General features: G+C 43.9%; 1 protein-coding gene across 10 annotated transcripts; it reads left to right on the top strand.

The window, feature by feature from the left end:
- Positions 1-91: 91 nt before the first annotated feature.
- Positions 92-22,192, top strand: nfyc (nuclear transcription factor Y, gamma). 10 transcript variants are annotated; one of them, XM_068728637.1, is made up of 12 exons: positions 92-173; positions 11,253-11,359; positions 11,490-11,561; positions 13,021-13,134; positions 14,840-14,935; positions 15,966-16,142; positions 17,943-17,984; positions 19,165-19,233; positions 19,714-19,866; positions 20,185-20,289; positions 20,384-20,443; positions 20,880-22,192. In XM_068728637.1, the coding sequence occupies exons 2-12, from the start codon at positions 11,261-11,263 to the stop codon at positions 20,997-20,999; spliced, it is 1,107 nt and encodes a 368-aa protein (XP_068584738.1). In that variant the 5' UTR covers positions 92-173; positions 11,253-11,260; the 3' UTR covers positions 21,000-22,192. The 10 variants fall into 10 exon arrangements, with proteins under 10 accessions (XP_068584738.1, XP_068584741.1, XP_068584739.1 ...); XM_068728640.1 differs by having other exon boundaries at positions 107-173; positions 11,250-11,359; XM_068728638.1 differs by lacking the exon at positions 92-173 and adding an exon at positions 3,156-3,254.

Here is a 22,192-nt window from a genome sequence, read left to right as displayed (position 1 = left end):
AAGTGCGGTAGGTGACAGACGCTGTTGCCCAAGGGAACGTAACTTCAACGTCATCACGTTCGCGCATCCAACTATTTCCGGTTCGATTTGCAGCCATCTTGTTTCCCCCTGCTAGCTAAATAAAATAAATAATACGCTGAGCCCGGACTTCACTTCGAACCCGTAAAACAAAAGTGAGTAAGAAATTAAAATTCGTTTGTGTGTTGAACGTTTTCAAGAAAAGGAGCCCGGCTGGTGGAAGTTTGAGCCATTACTCAGCTTCTTTATCGTGTGCTGTTCTTGACCAATAGACGATTGTTTTGGAAGATGAACATAGGCGCCATTTCCCTCCCCGCTCTCTGAGGCGCTTATTGGTGGCCCGCTGAAAGGGATCACGGGCGCTCAGGAAACTGATGTTTAGTAGCCGCCATGTTGGCTCCTGTCTACGTTCTTATCAGACGGACTGGCCATTTCAACTGGAGCCCGAATGGCGTCAGTTGCAGAACGAACTTAGCCCTAAAAACCTTGATTGGTGGAATCTAGTCCGAGGTTTGATTGGTCTGAAGGACAGATCCAAACGTTGTCTTTATTGGTTAGACTGTTTCTTCCTAGCGTTGGAAAGCCTTGCAAACTTTCACTTGATGGCAGGACTCGTTGTCCAGTGGTTATTATAATTAAACACCTAAGCTATACAACAATCACACGTGTGCATCTCCAACAAGCTAACATAAACTTCACTAACGTTATCATAGCGTTAGCTGCTAGTGCAAAATGTGTGTGCCGAGCGTTGATGTGCTGGTGTTTTAGCAGCCGATATGTCACAGTTTAGCTCTACAGTGTATTATAAATGTATAGTTTATTTTATCGTGCTTATTGGTAATTAACGCCTGTATTCCGTCTGCTACCCTATGACGTAACGCCGGTTAATGTCTCCTGCTAGCCGCTTTGTTCGTCCTCACCGGCTAATAATGTCTGCTGTAGCGACCCAGTTTAAGTGTAACACCATGAGAGAAGCTAAAGCGTTAAAGAGCAATGGTGCTCTACTCTGTGTAAATGTAAAGCGCAATCTATATGCAAATATGAAGTGTGTCTTTACTGTTTCTTTACGGTCCTGTTCTTGATGAAAATTAATTTACGTACCTTTTTATAATGAAAGAAGTTTTAAATTACGCCACAATTTCAAAAACAAAACAAAGTCATCCATCATGCACATTTTCATCAATGATTATTAAATAAATGCTTTTAGCATACCATCAATTCGTTTTATGTTAAAGATTAAGAAGACAGTACCATCTCTGCTGTATCCTCAGTTATAATAATTATTTTTACGGTGCTTCAGCATTTCCTATTCATTGTTAGCAGTGGAGACAAATACTGTGTACAGTTTTGCAAAAGTATTAATCTGGTGCGTTCTTACTTTACTGTTTGTGCACGTTTAATCTAGCGGGTACATTATATTTAACATGACCGGATGAGGGTGAGAAAGTCAGTCAGTTTACTATTTATTCATGCAGGTGTGCCTGTTTATGGGTGAATGCATGGCTTGGCCTGGCTACCCTCAGGGTGCTGTGTGTTTATGAAACCCATGGTCTGGCTGGTGGTGTATGTTTATCTCTAAACAGCGCCAGAGAGCAAATATGTCCCTGCTACGGGCAGCACAGGTCATGGGAAGGTCTCATTTGTACGGTGACCTTGCCAGGTGTCATTACTGAGGCATTTTGGGTAGTCGGAATACATCTACAGAGAAAACCGCTGAAGAGATTAATCTCTGTGCGGCTCCGCTCTAATTATTAACCGGATGGCTGTAGTACCTGCTCGAGTCCCCATGCTCCTCACAAAAATAGTAAAGGGAACATTTGGCTTTGTTTCTCTTGAGTCTCTATCTTGTTCTCTCACCCTCTCTCCACTTGCTCTACCCCTCCCATCCGAGAACAACTCTCCTCTCTGTCCTTCTCCATCCTTCCGGTTCCCCTCCCCCTCTAGGTTTTTCATTGATGGGGCAGGTTTGCTCTCTTTTTCTCTCTTAAGCTTGTTGTGCTCCTCACTACAGTAGGGATTCGCAGTAAACTGCAGCATAAAGCTTCAGGTCATACCTCTGTCCTTTGCACAAGTTTTCAGTAAAAAGGCACTCTGGCCCCACTTTTATTACCATCACACCTGCAATTTCTGTCACTTCTCAACGCTTTATGTCTAACATTTATGTGTCCTAATGAGTTTACATACTCGATGTGAAATTACTGATGCAGTTGATCGTGCATTAAACACAATGAGTTGAGCAAATGAGCAGCAGTGTCATGCTTTGGTGCTCTAAAGTAAAGGTTACGGTGTTGATGAAACTATGCAGTGTTGAGTTAACAAGAAGGGCATTGTGTGACATTGCTGACGTGGTTTTTTGATGACGTTTAAATTGTGGAAGTTGCTGTGACCGTAGTTTTTTAGGGTCAAGACAACAATGTCTTTGTTGACAGACTTTCACCCCTATCTTATTTTTGTTTATCCACAAATAGGACGAGAATCAAATGCAATCTTTTTTTTCCTCCACCGTGGCTGCTCGCTCACCAGTCAGCGGATTCTTCTTCATCTTGAACAAAGGCTCTACAATGATCTTTTTTGCCGTAATTAGTATTTGTGTAAATTTGACTGACACCATAATTAAAGTTTCATTGTATTAATGTTGTGGTTGTAATATAACAAATTGTTCCTGTGAGTCATGGGCATTTGTTGAATATAGTCAATTCAACTAATTTATATTCCAAACGAATAATGAGGATTGGCCATAGAGTGCCTTTAACTGATAACTTGTGCAAATTATGGTGGTGTGACTTGAATGTACAATGAATCTCATAACACGTTGGCTGGTTATAGGCTAGATGTTTGCAGTGTGTGACTGTGAGCAAGGATGAATGAGAAAGCAAGGACAAAGTGTGTGTGTGTGTGTGTGTGTGTGTGTGTGTGTGTGTGTGCTTGTGCATGTACACCTGTGCACACGTATGAGACAGCGAGTCTGCCTAGTATGCTTTTGTACTTTAAATCATGTGGATGCAACATGCGGCATCCATTCTGGCACTTGCTTTAGCCAGTGAGGACTAGCGTGGCTGCCTGCATCACTGCGCTGTCAGCCTGTAGCGGCGGAGAGGAGGCGGGGCGGAGGGAGACATTTAGTTTGACATTGTAAATAAGCAGAGAGCAGTTGTCAGAGAGCAGCCCGTGGAACCTTTTCTCATCCGTCCAGCAGCAGGAGAGGCAAGGACCACCCGAGGACAAACAATGCCGAGGCAAGCCACCACGAGCACACCCTCGCACAATCCCCGAAGAGCTTTCCACAACTTTATATAGTCTTTTCCCCCCCTATTCTCTTCTCTGCTCTCTCTTCCTCTTTTCTTTTCCCTGACCCCTATCCTGCAGCTCAAGGTAACTTAGAGCAGGAAGTTGGCTGTCGGTAAAAGGGGGTTGAGCGGAGGAAAGGGGAGGACCAGGGGAATGTGTCGGAGCCGAGTGATGTGTGCAGCATCCAATCGCACAAGAGGATCTTGTCTTCTCATTGGTTGCAAGTGTGAGAGTGAGGCGGGAGCTGGGCGTGAGGCGGGATTTGAGTATCAAGTAGCATGCTAGATTGATTACTCTTGAATGTTAAAGGGGAAGGAGGCTAGAGATTTTTGTCTGAGAGTCAGGAGTGCCGCTGTACTGTTTGCCTGCTGTTGCGTTGTTGCCTGCTGCTGTGCTGTGCTTTCTATTCCCTCTCGCCCTCTTCTCTGCGCCGGGCCAGGGGTCAGCTCAAAGACAAATGCACGGGTCACGATTAGAGAGGGGGAGAGGGGAGAGTGCAAAGGAAAGAGAGAAGGTCAGCTAGTTGAGTGGACTTGGTCAGAAGAGAAACAGGACAGACGGGGCTGCATGTTTAGGCAGGAGGAGGACGTTGGGGGGGCTGCTGAAGGATACAGGGCAATGTGTAAAGGGAGAGAGAAGGGGGAGGGGTAGAATAGAGGGGGGGGGCTTGCTCTTCTCTGTCCAGGCTTAGAGCCTTTTTTTTTTTTAAGAGCCGACCAGTGGAGCCAGAGTGCCTTTTGTCTGTTGATACGATCAGGGGACCGGAGGAAGTGAAGGAGCTTGAGAGAGTTTTTTTCTGTCAACCTCTGTGCCTCTTCTTCCTGCTGCTGCTGTTGATCTCAAGGAGACTTGAACAGGGCTATCTGTTTCCATGTATTCTGCTCCGCTCCAGCACGGCAGACCGTTCAACATGAAGGGCACAGGGGTAAGTTTGACTGCTGAAAACACGCAGACTGAGAGAAGACCTGTCAAGTTGGTTAGGCTTTGAGTTTCTGAATACATTTTTCACATCAGTTCACTTTCTGATGTGTAGCTCTCTCTCGCATCATGCTCTGCAGTGTTGAGAGACTGTCTGTCCTGTACAGCCATCCTCAACCCCCTCCTTTTCCTGTCCTGTAGTACTCTCCTTGGAACATTGGAGGTGTGTGTGTGTGTGTGTGTGTGTGTGTGTGTGTGTGTGTGTGTGTGTGTGTGTGTGTGTGTGTGTGTGTGTGTGTGTCACATCCATGTCCTTCAGTTGTCACTTCAGCAAAGCAGTGGTGCTTTTTACAGAATAGACTTAAAAGTATGTTTGTTGTATTTTTTTAAATTCTGAAAGTAGAGCGTTAAGTCTGTCTGCCAAAGGCAACTCACGTCAACACTTACTTAAGTGTGTTGGTGCGAGACTCTGTGCTCAGATGTCCTTTGCTGTCTTGGTGGTGTTGATGTCCTGGGGGCCTGTGGCTGCAGTGCTCACGGTGTTGGTCCGGAATCTGTTTTTTTTTTTTTTCTCCCCCTCGCTGACGTCCTTGTTTACACGCCAGCGCCAGACAGTGACGCAGAGCTAGGAGCCAAAGATGGCATCCACGTTGAAAGGCGATGTTGTGTATTGTTGAACTCTGTGAGCATATCTCTGTGTTGTTGTTGGTGGTGTCGTGGGTCCCTGGGGGTGGAGGTGCAGCTGGTTTCAGTGACCTCGGGACCCCCCCAGGCCCCCCTGCCCCGACAGTGCCAGATGCCCAGATGGGACAGACTGTCAGTCTTGTCAGCTCCGTGGACAGAGGAGGCTAATCGTTTGATCTGATCTCTTCTGATGGAGTCTTTGGAGGGTGCCTCTTCCCTCACTTACTGCTCTGACTGGCTTTGTCTCCCCTTACTCGCTCCCTCATTGAAAGTTTCCATTGGTGCCTTTGACAAAACAAAGTCCCAATGGGGAAAGAGAGAGAGGGAGCGAGCGTGAAAGATTGAGAGAGGGGAAACTAAAAATAACTCTTAAGTTGAAGCCACTGCTGCCAAATCCCAGGGTTGGCTGCTGTCTGCATGAGATTTGAATATTTGTGCCACATTCTGTATCGTAGGCACACCGGGGGGGGGAAGGAAAAAGTTAACGAAACATGCAAAGCACTTAGACAATGCTAGGCCTTTGAGCTTATCACTAAGGTGACCACTACTGCTGTGCATTCGCTCTTTTGCCCTTGCCGCCTTTTTGTTTTTACATGTGTACACTGTCACTGAAGACAGTGTGGGCAGCCAGGGGGCGTCAGCTGTGTTCCAGCGTGTGCTCTGCAGGTAGCTTTAGCCCAGCCTACTTTGACGCCACAGACGGGCCTAGCATTGAATGAAGGTCACAGGAATGGGAGCTTGGCTCCTGCAGTCTCTCTGTCGGCAATGACAAGGAAACGAGAAGAGGGAGACGAGAGGAAGCGAAACCCAGAGGGAGATACCGAAACATAACTAATATGTACAGTATGTGATGTTTTTATTAAGCTTCTTAGAAAGTGCATCGCCCGAACCACTGGGGTCACTTAAGTGCTGCAGTGAAAGTTGAAAAGCCTGTCCTTTTTCTATCCTCCCCCTCTCCCTCCCCTTCTCTCTTTCATCTCTCTCTCTCTCTCTCTCTCCCTCCTCCCTCTCTGGTTTCTCTCTCTCCTCCGTTGAATGACCTTGGGAGATCAGTGACTAGCACTTCCTGGAGTTGGCTTGAAGCAGAACCAAGGGCAAAGTTTGCAAGGCTTGTTTGGTTGGCTGGTCCGGTCCGGCCGTGCCAAAAGGGATGTTGCATTGCAGGTCACAGTGAGCGCATCCACCATTATAATAACCCTGTCTGTTCTCTTTTAATCACAAAGCATTTGCACCAACATCTGTGAAAATGTTACGTGTGTATGTGCGTGTAGTTAATCTGTAATTCCTGGCTCGGGAACTTCTTGTTTTTTTTAGTTTTGCCTGAGTAGATCATTTACCATGCATGCTGTAACTGTGCCAGTTTGTTTCTTTCATCAAGGTGAGCACTGTAATAGCTCAGGATTTGTAACCCACTTTGATTTATTGCCGCCATTTACGTTTGTCAGTATGACATTTGTCACCTATGTTGTATTTATTCCATCTATTCAGGTATAGTAAATCACAATAAAACTGACTTACTGAGTGTTAAGCTTTAGGTAAAGAGTGTGAAGTGGTCCAATGCTATGTCCTGGTTGATGGTAACGTACGTTATGTAACTTTCTGCTCGGTCCACTTAAAACCTAGCCGACTTAACTCTTTAGTGACCTTCCCGCAGAACTGTCCGTTCTGCTTCATTGACAGTTTCACACAGCAGCATGTGGAAGACTGACCTCTTGCTAGACATGTCGGTGTAGCAACACTCATCCAATAGCTGGCACGATGTTACACAAAAAACATGCCTTTGATTGGTTGATTTCATCAGTTATAGTGACCATGTGGTTACATGTTTGCTCTTTGTCCAGCCTGCTGTGTTTTGACTGTTACCAACCTTAAATAGTAACGATGTGTTAGGTCATAGCAGTGCTTTAAGGTCATCGTATGGAAAAATAAATCCTTTCACTTTTTTGGCTCCTCCTCTTTGTCGTCCCCCGTCCCGCCTTCTGTCTTTTCTCAACACAATTTATTTTAATTTGTCTATATACGTGTTCTATACCAACAACCATATTGAATTAAAAGTGCGGTGCAAAAAAGTCAAATTACTTTTTTATGAACTATCTGACGCGTTAACAAACCAAGAGCTGTAAAGTGAATTAAACCAACTGTTACACATACATGCATGTAGACATAAAAGCCACACATTCACACATTATTTTGGTACAGTACATGCCCTTTTTATTTCTGTGTGGGTCAGGTCCTCTCAGTGCACATCTGCTCCAATGTGAAGTGTCAGTGCTGCTTCAGGGAAAGATCTGGGATGAGATGAGTTGTTCTTCAGCACAATGACAACGTGATACTGAAACACCTCAGAGAAAGGTTCACTCTTTCGCCTCAAATAGGCCTTCAGTTTGTCCTAAACTGCCTCGCCTCATTACCTATCAACTACACTCTCACACCAACCGTCAGGTCATTAAGGGGGCAATTAACCGCAGAACATTTCACCTTAATCAGAGACCAATTAATTAGCTCAACTGCACTGTCTCTCTCTTTTACAACAATGCCTATGTCTGAGTTTGACACTGAAAACGTTAAGCTTTCATTTGTCTTTTTGTAATCTAAAAGAGCTAATGAATAGGCATAAGGCTAAGTGACTTTTTTTTTTCGGTCTTCTGCCTACACTTGTCAGGTTGATTTTGACAGGAATTTGACGTCTTTTGTAAACTGGTGTGATGTCAGAGTAGGAGCAAGTTGCTGCTGCTGCTGTGAGTGGCCACTTGATGTGACGTGCCAGTTAGTGAGGAAGGGAGGGAGGGATGAGACGGAGAGATGCAGGACTGTGCTGGCAGAACAACATTAGCGCTGATTCAGCTGCAGCAAGCGACGCAGCATTGACTTTCTCAGAGAAGTTGTGGAAGAAGGGGAATCAGGGGAAAGTAAGTAAAACGAACAAGAGAGAGAAACCCTCGCCCACGGGTGACAGAGAGAGATGGGAAGTACTGGAGAAGAGACAGGAAGAGAGATGCAGAGCCGCAGAAGGAGGAAGAGCAAGTTGCTGTGTTGTCGACAAAGTACAGACATCACATTTGTCCTCAATGACACACACACGCATCAGAGTTGGTAGGAAACCCAACACCGGCATCTCTGTGTCTCAATGACCTGATGAAGGACAACAGAGCCGCAGGGAAGAGGAGAGGACAGATGCACAATGTACACTAATATAGCATACAGTAGCAGAACAACACAGCAGAGATGCTTGTTGGGTTCATTGCAACAGAATGATACAGTATTAATCAGAATATCAAGCTCACATCAAAGTATAAAACAGTCATTACATTTGTACCTACAGTGCTCACCATGAAAGAGTGAAAAGAGCTTAAAAGCTTTAACAGATTCTTAAGTACAGATTTCCATTTAAGGAACACTTCAAAGCTTACTATAGATTAGAGAACTGATATGAAGAAGCAAAAAGTACAGATGGAATAAGCAATCTCGTCTGCGTCAACCTCCAGACCTTTTACAACTTTTGTAACGTTCGCATTTATTAGCTTTCACTGAGTTTCAAAATTGATTTTTCTTTGTGCGGTGGATAGCCCCACTCAGAGTGTTTGTTTGACTAGACTGGACCCAGACCATAGAAGGTGTTGCAGAACTCAGCAGAAGACATCGTGCTCTGCACATCAGCGGGGCTCCCACGCAAACTTTCCATTGATGCAAAGCCCTGGGACATATGTTGGTGTGCTGTAGAGCTCACTTAGCTATTGCTGGAAGAGCAACCTTAAGGCATGTTGATACCTAGCCATTCTCTTCATACGCACGTTGTTGTTCTGTTTCCTGCCTACCTCTTGTCACACTTGCGTTCTCATTTCTTTTCACATATTGACTTCCCCTCTGCTGATGCTCCTCCTCCTCCTGCTGCTGTGGTTAGTGCGTGGCTGTGTATTTAGATTGACAGTCACAGGGTCATAGAGAGGGGGTTGGGGTGTATGTGTGACTTAATAACAGCTCTCTCTCTCTCTCTCTCTCTCTCTCTCTCTCTCTCTCTCTCTCTCTCTCTCTCTCTCTCTCTCTCTCTCTCTCTCTCTCTCTCTCTCTCCACAAGTGTTTAAAAGAAGTGCATTATGTGTGAGAGCAGAAGGTGCTGGGGTGTGTGTGTGTGTGTGTGTGTGTGTGTGTGTGTGTGTGTGTGTTTTTTTTTTTTTTTTTTAATCAATTGAATCATTTATATTTTAACTCCTCTAGCCTCCTCTGAGCCACAGCGTTGTTACCATACCATTACCATGTAATGCTGTTAAGTGAATTGCCTAATTATTATTTCTTATTGGGCTACCAGTTGGAGAGAACCACACGAGCTGGCAGGCAGTAGTACACAAACAGATACACAAGGTTGTCTTGTTCAAACTTATCACAAGATCAAGGGCTGATACTGGAGCTCAAATGCTGTTTAGCATTTAGCTGGAGAAGCTTATTTTTCTCCACCCTATCTGCATGATCATGGTGCTGCAAAGTACACAAGAGGCCATGAACGAGCTGGCAGAGGTCAGTTTACCCATCAGGCAAAGGAGGAAAAAAAAAAAACTACAATTCCCATCAGTCATTCCTGCCGCGTGGAATGCTGGGATTGTTCTAGTGACTGCAGGATTTCAATCAACCTTGAATTGCAACTGGACGCTGGAGCGTCAGACAGAGAAGGGGAGACATTGTCAAGGGCAATCACTAGCCTGCCATGCCATAGCTACAAGCTGCCTGATTGATTTATATAAAGCTACCCCCCCCCTCCTGCTGCCATGCTGTCTCATTGATTTAGGCTACTCTCTGTCGAAAAACTGAATGACAGAACAGGATGCAACACTGCTTCTTATATTATTCAGTAACTCACCACGACTGCCAGAGATGCAGTCTTTCCTGTCAAAAATCATGTATTCTGGATTAGTGTTTGGTCGGGGTATAATATTTTACAACTACACTTAAATGGTGTGAATAAAGGAACCAAGGAGTCAAAACAATCTGGCACAACACCGCTGTAACAGGAGAGACACTAGATGGAGTGCTTGAAAGTCTTTTGTTTTGTATTGGTCCGTCAGCTGGACCGGAGCTGGAGCCGTTCATGCTTGTTGTGCCCAGAGTGAGAAAAGAAAGAGAAGATAAAGAGGTGACCCCCCTCTCTCCTAACACTCTTTTTCTTTGTTCTGTCATCTCTCTCTCTTTCTGTCTGCGTCTCCCTCTTTCCGTTTTGTTTGACCCACATAGCTAGTTTGCACAGCAGTCCAACTGTGGGCCTGTTTCTCTCTTACCTCCCCCTGTTAAAGCCTCTGGCACTTTGTCTTAGGCGCTGGCTTAAAGCCGGACTGGACAAGGCACTGCCCCTCCCTCAGCAACACACAAACACACTCCCGTCTCTCTTGAGTAGCTCCACACACTCATTGCTTGTTCTGTCTGTGTCGTTCCCCCCCCCCAGTGTTTCTTTTCTCTCCCTCCTGGCAAATATTTTTACTGAGGTCGAGGGAAAAGGGAGAGAGTGAAGGGAGTGCAATCCAGACACTCCAAGCTCTGCGTGTTCAGACAGGCGGGCCAATATTCCCCCAGCAGATTCCTGGCATGCCATAGTAACCTGCTGGATCCTTTTTCAAACCGTCAGACCCCTCGTAGAAGTGTGTGTGTGTGTGTGTGTGTGTGTGTGTGTGTGTGTGTGTGTGTGTGTGTGTGTGTGTGTGTGTGTGTGTGTGTGTGTGTGTGTGTGTGTGTGTGTGTGTGTGTGTGTGTGTGTGTGTGTGTGTGTGTGTGTGTGTGGGATTTGTTGAAAGACATAAAATAACATAAGCCTTATCTTCTACACTGCGTGTGTGTGTGTAACAGTTGGTTTGGTTCACTTTACAGCTCTTGGTTTGTTTGTGTCTTGAATGCAGTTGTTGTCAAGAGACTGTTTCTCTGTAACAAAAACACACGTGTTGTCTTCTTGACGTGTGTCTTCAGCAGTGGTCGACTTGCACATGACACGCTTTGCATTTGCAGAGGAGCTGCCGCTTTGTGCCAAAGGTGGGCCATTCATAATCGGGCAGTGTGCAGCCATTCTGGTGGTGGTGTTCTCGGGCATGTCAACGTCCCACAAGGACAAGAATAGAAGCCTGTTGGGGCTCTATTTTAGATTTCACTGTATTATAATGATAGGCCCTGATAGGATGTGTGGTTCTGACACACGAGAAGAGCCCAGCACAGGCTTGGCCTGGACTGACACTGTATTTTGTGTGCTGGTGCCCTTTAGCGAATGACCTGTCTTGAGTGTCTGAATCATCACAATAAGTCTTTTGTGTTTTGTAATAATTAACCTTTTGCTTGCACCTCTCTCCTCCTGTCTTTCCTTGATGAAGCAGATTAGAGGATGTCTGCCGATGCATTCGGAGCCGGGGGCAGCGATGCCCAGCAAACCCTGCAGTCCTTCTGGCCTCGTGTCATGGAGGAGATCAGGAACCTGACTGTGGTACGCTACTCGCTGAGACAGACAGACGCACACATATCAGCCAAATTAATACTAACATGCAAATAGTAAAGCACAACTTTCTTGTGCTTTACTCTGTACCTCTAACTGACCACATATCCATTATTTCCAGAAGGATTTCCGTGTGCAGGAGTTACCTCTGGCTCGAATCAAAAAAATCATGAAGCTGGATGAGGATGTCAAGGTAAGAAGACCATTATACCACCAATTTACCATTTAGAGAAAATAACTATTGTAAGAGCATAAGACACTTTTGTGAATCCATAATACTTTTTTTATCATCATTCTTTGAAATACACATTTTACTGCCGTTTAAGATAAAAGTTTGATTATTTGAATGCCTTAGACTTAGAGCTTTATGGATGCCTGTCAAATGTTTGGTTTGTGGCCTGTTGTTGTCAGACCACTCAGTGCCTGTTGGACTTATTTTATAATGAAAAAAATTATCAGCTCTTACGCATTCAGCAGTGTTTGATATAAATAATGGACTTCTTATCAACAAACGGTTTTACATCCGAACATATTTACAGTGTGCATACAGCATTATGTGAAATTACAAAACTGATTTTATAGCAAGTAGCTGTTAATACCACGCTGTGAAACACTGGCATTGTATTCAAAAGAGGTAGCTGTATGTAGCTGCTTTTATTTTTAATTTGGCTCCACTTTGCAGAGATTTTAGCTGCTAGTTGACTTTTTAAAACATTCCACAGTGCTGCAAGTTGTTTATGTTGCACAGCAATTGTGTCAAAATAAATTTACAATCTGAATTTAATTGGTCTTATCATAACAGATATAAATCACTTAAATTTCAACTTGATACTAATACCGATCTCTCAGATCGGCTAATGATGTACCGTAGCTGTACGGCCACAGAGAACTCCACTCCTCTCAGTTGCATTGAACTCAACGGTTCAGGCACAAGGAGTGATTATTTTACCCCCGTTACACCAGATTATAATCCAGGGCTGTCCCTAGTGTCTAAAGAGAATGCCTGTGTGTGTTTGGCTTGAATGTGACGTGTCAGGAGCACTATCCCGTTAGTTAAGCTGTAGCTTAAAGTGGTAAAGAGATCAGGAGATCAGTAACGTATCTGGAGACCGCACCCTGCTGTCCACTCTGACACAGCAGCTTTTACTGCATGTGTACATGTGAGTGGTGTTATTACAGTCCATCTTGTACATTTAAGCCTCACATCTATGTCAATGTACTTAACCAATTACCGCATGGCTTGGCCCGAGAGTTCAATGCCACTCGATATGAAGAAGTGGAGTGAGAAGCTAAGCAATTAGCCACTAGAGGCCCGCAGAGCTGACGAGGCTTTGTTAGTGACAAACAAAGGCTCAAAGGTAACTCACTGCTGTTATGAAAAGAAAAGTGATGATAATGATGACATTCTCCTGCTAAGCAATATATTTCTGATTGAGTAATGTTTTTGAGATGACACATTAGCTCTGAGCTAATTATTATCTCGTCATTTCAATCAAATTAATGCATTTATTGCTTATTTTGCAGCACCTTTTGAATGTGATGCAGCCGTTTGTCCCTTTGGTCCTGTGTGATTCACGTTATAGCTTCTATGTGATTGATGAACTAGTCTGTGGGTGTATTGGAGCAGGTGTAACGTCATCTCTTCTGTACAGATGATCAGTGCAGAGGCTCCGGTCCTGTTCGCCAAGGCAGCTCAGATCTTCATCACAGAGCTCACCCTCAGAGCGTGGATCCACACCGAGGACAACAAGAGACGCACGCTACAGGTCAGAGACACTCATAGAGACGTATGAACCACGTATGACACACGTATGTATGACACATGTTTCACCTCGAACAGATTAGGCTTCAGTTGAGCAAACCAAATGTCAACCTTTGTCCTCTTTCTCCTTTGTCTTCTTCCATCTCCATCTATTGTAATAATTACATAACCTCTGTCTTTCTTTCGTACATTTCTTTTTTAACTCCTCTCCAACACCCTTGCATCATTTGGGTGTCTCTGGTTTGTTGCTGTCTGTTCACTGGGTGCCCATGTCTGTGTGCGTATACAAGCAGAGGCCCCCGTACCAGAGTCCCCTTGAGGACTTTTCCTCTGTGTAGTTCTTTCTCCCTCCACTGACTTTGAAAGCACAGCCAGGCGGGTGTCCGTGACCCACTTTTCCCCTGCGGTGCCATTTTGGCTGCTCTGCTGTCCCGAAGTTGAATAAGATGGACTCTGGAATGATGTGAGGGAGGGAAAAAAGGGGCGCCGAGAACGTGAGAACGCCGATGGGAACAGTTGGGGAAGATCAAGACGAGAGTCTCACCTGGATGTCAAGAGGGGAGAATGCTGGAGCAGAACATGAAAGCCCTTAAGTCTACTTTATCCATTCACATACCTCTGAGAGATTAGCAGCCCATGGATATATGTGTGTGTGTGTGTGTGTGTGTGTGTGTATGCCAACGCAGGTAGAAAAAGAGACGGTGTAATCACCCTCATCGTAGTTGAGTCTTAAATTGAAGACCTACTTTGGAAGTTTGTTCACTTTGCTGTTGTCTTGGCTAATCTTGGCTAGTCCTTTTTTTAGCATGAAACTCTCAGGTGTAAGAACTCCACACTGCATGCTTTAAATAGAAACTTAATTTACTGTGCAGGTTTACATGTTAATTACATTTTGCACCACGGATAGCTACGTGTGACGGTTGAACCTCGTAGATGTGACTTTCTTGTCCCTAACTGGTGAAAAAACGGCATCCTCCATTTCCACATGTTTAAACACAAGCGCACACACACGCAGCGCCCTAATCCTATTGTTAAGAGGGCCGCCAATAGGTCACCATAGCAACGCTCATCAATAGAACAAGTGTAGATGTGACCCGGTGTTACCAGATATTAATCAAGCTTCTATTAATAGCCTCTAGTGAAGGGAGGGCCACAATGGGGGGTCCTGACAGCCAATATCCTGTGGAAAATTCCACAGAGACAGCACACTGCTGCTGTTATAGGGAAGCGTATAGCTGCAGAGCCTCAGCTTATGAGGGCAGGAAAGCGTCATTCCTGTTAATTTTCCACCCATCACACATTGTTTTTTTATTGTTTTTTGTGAATTAATTTACCTTTTAATGACTGTTGGGGTAAAAAACAAACTTGTTGAATTACAAATCCTCACACTTCAGAAGCTGGAACAGGCAGATGTTTGGCATCTTTACATGAAAGTGACAAATAATGAATCGATTATCAAAATAGTTAGTAGTGGATTTAGCTCTAAACTCATCCTCTCTTCCTTTGAGCTCAGTTATCTCAGCTAATACCTGTTCGAATATGACTGGGAGCTTAATTTCCTTTCCACAGCAGCCTCTTGTGTGGCTATTTTGGGGGAGTTGACCGTAGGCCTTGAGGCATGTTTATACATAGCTCGCTGCATATATTGAATTAGCATAATGTAAGTCTGACCTCATCGCTTGACCCTCTGTGTCTGTTTATGTTTTCAGAGGAATGACATTGCCATGGCAATAACAAAGTTTGACCAGTTTGACTTCCTGATTGACATCGTGCCCCGGGACGACCTGAAGCCCCCCAAACGACAGGTACGGAGTCGCACGCTGCACAAAAGCAGATGTCTCCAAAGGTGTTCAGATTTGTAAAGATAGCAGATCTTCATCTCAGGTGCTTTTCCATTGTTGGCAACCTGGAGGTGCTGTAAACATCCTTGACTGGAAGCTGGGGTTTTGACAGCAAGGGCTTTCAGTCGGATGTTTGCAGCATCTTATTGCCTCTGACAGCCAACCGTAACTCCAGCGATGGCAGTAGTTTGAACAGTTAGAAACTTCATCAGGCCTTTGAATATGTCCTCTACCTGAGGGACCAATTCAGTAAGGATCATATCAATTGCAATCTCTTACAGAAAACGGCACGTTGCACTGAAGTTTTACTCAAGCAAGAGATACAAATCTAGGATACCAGATGGAAGAGTGAGATATTTAAATTAGTTGTCAAGTAGACTGTCTCCAGGCATGTAAACATCCTACACTCTCAGCTGTGTTGTCATGGAGCTGGGAGAAGGGTGTTTACTCTTCTGGTGATGGAGAAACCTCATTGAGATGAAGCCCCGCTCATTATCAAGCAGAATGACACAGGTCGGGGTCTACTGATAATTTGATTCATAATTGTTAAAACTGGCTCCAAGCCCCCATGTCAGCGAGCATCTAACCTGCTGAACTGTGCTAAATCGGTTACTGTCACAGTCACTTTATTAGTTCTACTAAAACAATATTACAGTAGAGTCACAAATGGTTAAAGGTTGTTTTTGTTGGTGTAAATAGTTCTGGACGATACCTCCGGGCCTTCAGTCAATGCTATCGACCAGTGTGATGCTCGTAATGGATCTCACGTCCAGATTACGTCACTCTTCTCCAGCCACATCCCATCAGTTATTAATCAGACCTCTACCGTTACACCTGCAAAAATAATTAATGGAGATGTAATGGACTGATAGGCCTTCTTCGTGTGTGTGTGTGTGTGTGTGTGTGTGTGTGTGTGTGTGTGTGTGTGTGTGTGTGTGTGTGTGTGTGGTTGTGTGTGGTTGTGTGTGGTTGTGTGTGGTTGTTTCATCATCAGGAGGAGATGCGTCAGTCAGTAGCTCCAGCAGAGCCGGTGCAGTACTACTTCACTTTGGCCCAGCAGCCTGGAGCCGTACAGGTGCAGAGCACACAACAGGGCCAGCAGCAAGGCGCACAAACAGCCACCACCATCCAGCCCGGACAGATCATCATCGCTCAGCCGCAGCAAGGACAGGTAGTACTAACGCCTTGTTTGAAGAGCTTAGAACGCCGTTTGCCACTTAAGTAGTCGCACCAAGATTTAAATAAACTGCAACACCTAAATGAAAACACAGCCGGGTGTGAGGATTTTAGGCCATAATAATGGCTATGTGGAGAAGCACACGGACTACAGCTGATAGGCTTAACTGCTGCCACAGACGCAGAAAATACCAGTTAATGAAGCCTTCACTGAACTTTAAGAAAGTGTGTGTGTGTGTGTGTGTGTGTGTGTGTGTGTGTGTGTTTTTCTGTGGATGTGTAAAACATGAAGGATTATGTAGCAAATTCTACACTCCACCTCGTCTTTTGAATCATGCTGCAAAAGGCTTGTTTCTCAAGTCAACACACCTGACTTTATTATACCATTATACCATTAGCCTGAGCTCACATTCAGTAGCTGACCGCCAGCAGGATTATCTGAACCTCAGAACACACCCAGGCCACATAACTAACGGCACACATCATCTGAAACCCTGCAGAGGAAACATTTGATCTGAACAGTTATTTACTTATATGAATTACAATGAAAATCAAATGAAATGTTTCTAAATGTTCTGTAACTGATTACTTGAAATGTGTTTATTTGTGTTCCTTGTCTATTTTTGCAATATCATAGCCAAACTTTACACATATACGTACAGTGAGAATCATGGTTGACTTTCTGAAATCATATAGTTAGTAGTGTACGCTTTGCACACAGCAAAAAAGAGAAAAACCATTGACAATTTCATTATCACAGACACATTTTTACTGTTTTTTTTTGACGTTTCTCATCCTAACTAGTGCTGTTTGTATTGGCTACAGAGAAATGAGCTAAAAGAAACAAAAACTGGGAATCAATAGATGTTTCTTACGGCAGCCTAATAGGTCCATTGTAGGTTAAAAGCATTACAGAGCTTGGTAGTGGTTAATATTCCGAGAATAAAATCTGAATTTACGAGCAAAAAGCTTGGATATTCTCTGAAGTTTAAGTGGTTAACTTACGAAAGAAAAAAAAAATCACAAATATATGAGAAAAAAACACGTTTCCAAAATGCCGTCGTAGTTCGTTAATGGTCTCTAGAGCACACACCCATACAAAAACACACGGTCTCTCTCTCTCTCTCTCTCTCTCTCTCTCTCTCTCTCTCTCTCTCTCTCTCTCTCTCTCTCTCTCTCTCTCTCTCTCTCTCTCACACTCTCTCACACTCTCTCACACTCTCACAGGAAGAACATGAAAGAAATATCTTTTGGGACCTTCACCTCATCTTTTAGAGAGGACATTGGAAACGTTTTTTTTTTAGGATTTATTTGATAACCCATCAAAATACAATGTCCACCGTGGCTGGTGTTTCTACGGTTTTGCCCAATTCCTTGTTTTTTCTTGCAAATTTATGACCTTATAATCTCAGATAATCAAGTTTTTTCTCGTAAATTAACAAATTTAATCCTGGGAATTGTGAGTGTTTTCTTTGAATATTACCACACTTCCCCAACTCTACATTTCAATTTATTTATTTTTTTATCTACAATGGCTCTAAAATGCCGTCGTAGTTCGTTAATGGTCTCTAGAGCACACATGCATACAAAAACACACGGTTTCTCTCTCTCTCTCACTCACTCACTCACTCACTCACTCACACTCACACTCACACACACACACACACACACACACACACACACACACACACACACACACACACACACACACACACGTACGTGCTCATGAGTATTGGGGAGAGTGTGTTTCCAACTCTGGATCACATTTTCTCATTCTATTCTGTCGGGCCATCAGATGCTGCAAGGTGCCACCATGCAGCAGTTACAGCAATTGCAGGTGCAGTCACAGGGTACACCAATCACACCCATTTTCAACAGTCAGTAAGAGAATAAACATGCATATTTTGGGACAACTTTCAATTGTCTTTCTATCTAATTACCGTATTCCTACTTTTGCTGCTGAGCTCTCTCTCTCTCTCGCTCGCTCTCGCTCCCCCCCCCCCCAATTCTCCCTCCCTCCAGCTTTGTCGCTGCATGTCATGTAGCCGTGCTGCTTCATGCTGCTTCAGCAGACTGCCTTTAGCTGAGCTGTCATGCTCGTTTAGACCGGGCCTGATTCACTGGCACTGCTAGTGCTGCAGTCCCCGCTGAGAGCAGGGAGGTCACAGTGTGACACTCGCCTTACGTAGACTCCATTGTAGGCTATTTACAAGGTAGCGCTTTAAAAGGTGGGCCTTGAGGGAATAAGTGAAAGTTGAACATTTGACTCTCCCAAAACAGGTATTTGGTTTGTTGATGTGCTTTTGAGGTTAAAAACTTCTCTATGAAGCTTCATCACAATCCCTCTGCCATTGCAACCTGCTTATTCTAAATTATTTCCCCCAGTTTTGCGTATAATACGTAGGGTATATGTTTTGTTGTATACCACCTGTTCCTCTTGGAGGTTAGGGTTTGACGGACACATTCATGTTTTTTGGAGTAAAACAGAGCTGGTTAGGTTTTCACCACCTACCAGGCATGTTTGGTACAACAGATTTGGTCTATGGAGTAAAGTGTTGGCAGGAAATACTTAACAATTAATATTTTATTTATTTATGCCTCTGTGTGTCTGTGTGCAGAGCTTTCGATGTCACTAGTTGTCTCTGTTGTACCAATTCTCTTTTCTTAGGTCACCAACTCTCTCACAATTTCTTATGAAACCACAGCTGACATTACTTAAGCTGCTGTAAATGTCACTGTGATGTATATGCATTTTTCTAAATCTGTCCAAACTTCCCCCATTATTTATTTTTTTCCTCTTTCTGACTTTCACCTCAGCTTCTTTATCATTCATAAGCATGTCATTAAATGTCATTTGCCACTTGTATGTCACTGTTTTGCTGCTCTTAACATTTTAAGCGTTCAACGCACACACACTCCACACATGCTTACAGCCACGTGTTAAGTTGTTTCAATCGCTGCTTTTCTCACTGTGTGTCTTTCTCTCATTTTCTCATTCTATTCTGTCGGGCCATCAGATGCTGCAAGGTGCGACCATGCAGCAGTTACAGCATGTGCAGGTGCAGTCACAGGGCACACCCATCACGGTAAACACACATGCACATTTGCATTTCTATGTACACACACACACACACACACACACACACACACACACACACACACACACACACACACACACACACACACACACACACACACACAGAGGCTTGTGCCCTGTAGGTGACTGCTGTCTACAAGCTCCGTACTGCTCAGGTGACTGAGGCTTGTAGGGGTGAGATCAGGTGACCTCTCCTAGATTGTGTGACAGGCGGAGGACAAAGGGAGGTCTGCGTTGTCACCTCACGTCCCCACATCTTTTGTGCCTGCCTGATAATCTTTTACAGACTTTTAAAAAATATTCAAGAATACACAAGTTTCATGGTGCTGGTTAACATCTTATTCTAGGGAAGTTAGTGATTTCCTGATACTTTGCTTTGTGTCAATCATAAACTACATGCCCGTAATGCGTTACTTCTGTCTCCTTCTGTCCGTGTTTTTTCTTTTTTTCTCTCTTTTCTCTCTGTTAGAGTGCTCCTGTGGCGATGCAGGTGGGTGAGGGCCAACAGGTACAAATTGTCCAGGCTGCCCAGGGTCAAGCTCAGACAGCTCAAGCCCAAGGCCAGACCATGCAGGTCATGCAGCAGATCATAACCAACACAGGAGAGATCCAGCAAATCCCGGTAAGAGAGAACGTTCAACGGGGGAAAAAAAGCGATGGGAATCAGTGGAGGGAGTTGTGATGGAGCAAAGAAGCTAAAACAGTGAATGAAATGGCTAAAATTGCTTTGTGTTTGCTGCATGTTTGACATTGTAGTACTGCACAAACACAGTGTTCTAGTGAGTTATCCATCCGTCACTGTTTGATGGGAATTACGTTTTACAAAGTGAATGATTCTCGCTGCGGTTCTCCAGAGAAGTAAAATGGCTGTGACCGCTGGGTTTGAATGACCTTTGCTCCAAACCAAACGTTGTCTCCCTCTTGTGTTGGTATTGTGTAGGTGCAGCTAAACACGGGCCAGCTCCAATACATCCGTCTAGCCCAGCCTGTGTCTGGAGCTCAAGTGGTCCAAGGACAGATCCAGACTCTTGCCAATGCTCAGCAGGTAAGCACATTAGCAACAAGAATAGCATCCATAAAACAAATTATGTAATTCCCAAACATTTAAATTCTTTGTGTGTGTTTAATTTAACTTTCAGATCACGCAAGCAGAGGTACAGCAAGGACAGCAGCAATTCAACCAGTTTACTGACGGACAGGTAACGAATGCAATGAATGTGTCCAGTGTGTTAAAGTTGTTACAATGAGTGACTTTTTAACGGAATGTTTTTTCATTTCACTCACTGTCCTTATTTCTGGCTTGTCAACATTGTTAAAATGCACACATTTTGCTATGAACCAGCTGACAAAAAATTAACTTAACCTCAAATTAGACCAGTAAAGCTTTATTTAGTTAAAAATGTCTTTTTCAAGACTGTACTGGCTAAGAAAGTCAACAATAACTGAGTTACAGACAAATAACATCAGACAGAAAACACAAAATGTGTCAGAAATGTGTTTATTAAATCATGAATAAAAGTTTAAAACGGCCAGAGCACCTTGTACCCTGTGTAAAACCATGTAGTTAGCTGTCATTGCACTTAAATCCAACAACCCACAGACCTTCAGCCTCTCTCTTTTCTCTCTGTTTTACAGCAGTTGTATCAGATTCAGCAGGTGACGATGCCAGCAGGACAGGAGCTGACCCAACCCATGTTCATTCAGTCCACCAACCAGACAGTCGACGCACAGGTCACGCAGGTCAGCACCGAGTGAGCCCGACAAGGAACCTTTTCTCCACACACACAACACGCATACCAGCCCAACAGATGCCACCAAGACAAAGGACGCTTGACAAACTTCAATTATAAGCACTGCTCATCTAGACGAGGGACCTGACATCTTAGAACACTCTTTGTAATAAATTTAGTACACTGGATTAAAAACATCAACACCAACAAAGGGACCCGGATTGACTCTCTCAAAATGACATGTTAAGTTGCATCCATGCTTAGACAGGGTTGACTTTTTGTACTTCTGTCACCGACCATTTGTAGAGAAAATATGCATCCACTGCCACCACAGCAGTCTTTCCGCTGACCGACTCAACTATACTTCCATGTCAAAACTTCAAAGGTTTTTCAAACATGAGTGTTTTATTCCTGGCGCCTTCCTTTCTGCTCTTTCTTTGGAAGTGAATTGAGAAAGTGTCCGTCTCTCTCTACACACGCGACATGCTCCTGGTGTATCTGTGGTTGAAAGTAGCCGTGAGATCCTTCACCTCCTGAATCATACCCTCTTTATTGTTTTCCATATCGTTGATGTATGAAGTGAAGCCATATACCTCAGATATCACTTTTTAATGAACGTTAATCTAAGGGATCTTGAGAAGAGGTTGTAAGTTTCAATGATTTCATGTAGTTTCTCTCTTGTTTTTCCACATTGTCGATGGAGCATGACTTTATGTTGTAAGGGGCTTCAAACTGTAGAGGGTGTGTGTGTGTGTGTGTGTGTGTGTGTGTGTGTGTGTGTGTGTGTGTGTGTGTGTGTGTGTGTGTGTGTGTGTGTGTGTGTGTGTGTGTGAGTGTGACGGTCGTCTTTACTCTTCCATGTTGTTCCTTTCATTCACTCTGTCTTCAGAGCAGGGAAGCTCTTCTCTGCCTCTATGCAGCTTCACTCAACCCTCTTTAGAGCAAAAACAAAAAGAAACCTTTTCATAGAACTCCCCTTTTTTCAATACAATTGTTTTTCTTTTGGTTTTGAGATGATGTTTGGCCTCATATCCTCCTGCTCATTTTTTGTACAGTAATGATTATTGTCAATGTTCTTATTATTGTTGTTTTTGCATGTAGTTCAAACTGCCAGCATGACATGCAATAGATAGGTACACTTTTTATTTTTGATGTTCCTTTTTGTAAACAAACTTTGTTTGTGAGAAAAAAAATAAAAAAAACATAACTTGTCTAAGA

This window comes from Cebidichthys violaceus, unplaced genomic scaffold, assembly GCF_023349555.1.
Source record: "Cebidichthys violaceus isolate CVI_PGR_0920_01 unplaced genomic scaffold, fCebVio1.0.p SCAF_42, whole genome shotgun sequence".
Classification (NCBI taxonomy): domain Eukaryota; kingdom Metazoa; phylum Chordata; class Actinopteri; order Perciformes; family Stichaeidae; genus Cebidichthys; species Cebidichthys violaceus.
Note: the sequence above shows the minus strand (reverse complement) of the source record. Positions and strands in the feature narration are given on the sequence as shown.